This window comes from Mesitornis unicolor, unplaced genomic scaffold, assembly GCF_000695765.1.
Source record: "Mesitornis unicolor isolate BGI_N332 unplaced genomic scaffold, ASM69576v1 scaffold795, whole genome shotgun sequence".
Lineage (NCBI taxonomy): Eukaryota > Metazoa > Chordata > Aves > Mesitornithiformes > Mesitornithidae > Mesitornis > Mesitornis unicolor.
In genome coordinates this window covers 12,085-14,433 of record NW_010184568.1, presented here as the reverse complement: position 1 = coordinate 14,433, position 2,349 = coordinate 12,085, and the positions used below count along the sequence as shown (strand labels likewise).

General features: G+C 43.5%; 1 protein-coding gene across 1 annotated transcript; it reads left to right on the top strand.

The window, feature by feature from the left end:
* The first annotated feature begins 1,285 nt into the window (after window positions 1-1,285).
* LOC104540630 (claudin-8-like) lies at window positions 1,286-1,954 on the top strand. The gene has a single exon (XM_010184484.1). It carries the CDS (start codon window positions 1,286-1,288, stop codon window positions 1,952-1,954), a length of 669 nt encoding a protein of 222 aa, XP_010182786.1.
* The last annotated feature ends 395 nt before the right edge of the window (window positions 1,955-2,349 follow it).

Below are 2,349 nucleotides of genomic sequence, written 5' to 3'. Positions count from 1 at the left end.
CACAAGCAATCTAAGAATATGTCTTTCTTTGACAGCACTTCTAGGGGCCTTCATTTTCTTTAGTGGGCCAACACTTTATTTTTTTAGTAGCCCCATTGGTTCAAAGAGCTGGTGTAACCAGAAACACATCAGTTTCAACAACACCCATGAGTTGTCAGCATATGCTATTACCTCAAGGTAGGGAGAAGAAAGTTAAAAAACCATAATGCAGCAGTTATTCCTAACTTGCCCAAGGCAAATCAGTCTTTGACGTGCATTTTTGCCCAGGCTTGTAGCTATCTGTGCAGGCTGAGATACCTGCTTGTGGGAGGGATCGCTGACTTCTTTCAAGGTGTATTGTACACTGAAAGAAAAGCTGATCCTTTTCATATTAAACAATTGCCCCCAACCCCTCCTAATATTACCCAGACAAGATTATTAGTATGGAAAATAATGACAACACTATCCTCCCTAATGGGGTAAGTATCATAAAGGATTACTTCCTAACAGCAACTTTACTTGTGGATTCAAAAGCAGAAGCTGTGAAACTGCCAGCTAATTTCTTTGTCCGTGTGAATTATGCAGCTGGTAGAGTAAAGCTTTGATGTTGATTGGGATACTTGACTTTCCTGTACCTGTCTAATATCATGATTATACTTTTGTATTTGATCAAAATGAGGAATCTACATTAAAGAGCCACACCAAGTACCTCCTAGCTTGATTTAAAGAAAAAATAAGTATTTTCCCAGGGCTGTAGCACTTAGAAAGTAAGTCCCACTCCAAGTGCAAGTTAGGCTTTTGTCATAAGAGCAATTGTTATGACCTATTTTAGATAATATTTTCAAAGATGAAAGTTCAGACTTTCTGCACTGAATTTCAACACAGCTGCAATCTTGTAGTTAAGAAATTATTAGCCCTGCAATTAGGTACCTTTAATTTAATCCCTGACACCTACTTAATTATAGCGTCACGAGAGACACACTATGAGAAGCAGTAAGATCAACTATGACACACCCCTCCTCGTTTCCCATTGGCTGAAAACTTGTTAGGCTTGATGGGTAGGCACTGTAGTCAAAGAGGATTTTAAAGCAAATAAGTAGCAGGTCCTTCTAGCCAGTCAGAAATGGATTTCCACCTGTCTGAACCTCAGGCTGGAGCAAGATGCTTTTAAAAAAAACCCAACTTGCCATATGAGAAAACTACTGGAGAAAATAATCCCTCTCATACTTCATCTTTCTTCTGTGAAAAAGTGACTTTGGAGGACATTCTAGGCCACCTCACTTGAAGTTACTTTTTCAGAAGAAGCATGGCTTGCTGTGTGTTACAAATCACTGCTCTAATATTTGGAGGTGTCGGCATGGTTGGGACTTTGGCAGCCACAGTTATGCCACAGTGGAGAGTTTCTGCCTACATTGATGGCAACATCGTGGTGTTTGAGACCATCTGGGAAGGACTGTGGATGGACTGCATCAGTCAGCTGGGCATCAGGGTGCAGTGCAAGTTCTACGACTCTGTCCTGGCTCTCCCCCCACCCTTGGAGGCATTCAGAACCCTCATGTGCATGGCAGTGATCCTGTCAATCATTTCCTTTTTAATGGCCATTGTTGGTGTGAAGTACACTCACAGGACCAAGGAGGATCCCCAGGGCATCAGCATCTTCATACTGGCAGCTGGAGTCGCCTTTCTCCTGACAGGCATCCTTGTTCTGATCCCTGTGTCCTGGACTGGAGGTAGCATTATTCAAGACTTCTATGATCCAAAAGTCCCTGTGCCACTGAAACGAGAACTAGGAGCTGCTCTCTATGTGGGCTGGGTGAGCACTGCACTTCTCATCACTGCAGGAGCAATGTACTGTGGCTTCTGGTGCTGGGCTGATACATCCTCAAAATCCAGGTATCCATCGCTTTCTCGTCACAGATCGCACAAACCTGGCTTTGCAGGAGGGCCATCCCTAAGTGTGCATGCCTATGTGTAGCTGCTACCTGTGATCTTTCTGCTTAGCCTGTCGATATGCACTGATTGACTCCGGTATCTAATTAAGCTCTGAGTCTGTAATGGAGAAACAGTTTTGTTCATTTGCTATTTACTATTGGCACACATATCTGCTCGCTAACATGGAAACGTTATTACACGAGCATTATGTAGAGCACAGTCAGAAGAAAAATCACACTATTTTATGGAACGAAGAATAGCGTTGGAACAGCAGCAGCCAGGAGTCTCTCAGAGAAGACAAACAGTGTACGGTTGGGCTAGGAGAAAAGCAGCTGCTGTGCAATAGCAGCATTGCCCTCCCCTAAACCCATGATGTGCAAAGGGAGCAGGGCATTTTGCTCTAGGGTAGAGTCTTTGTAAGGACTGCTGTAGGACAGT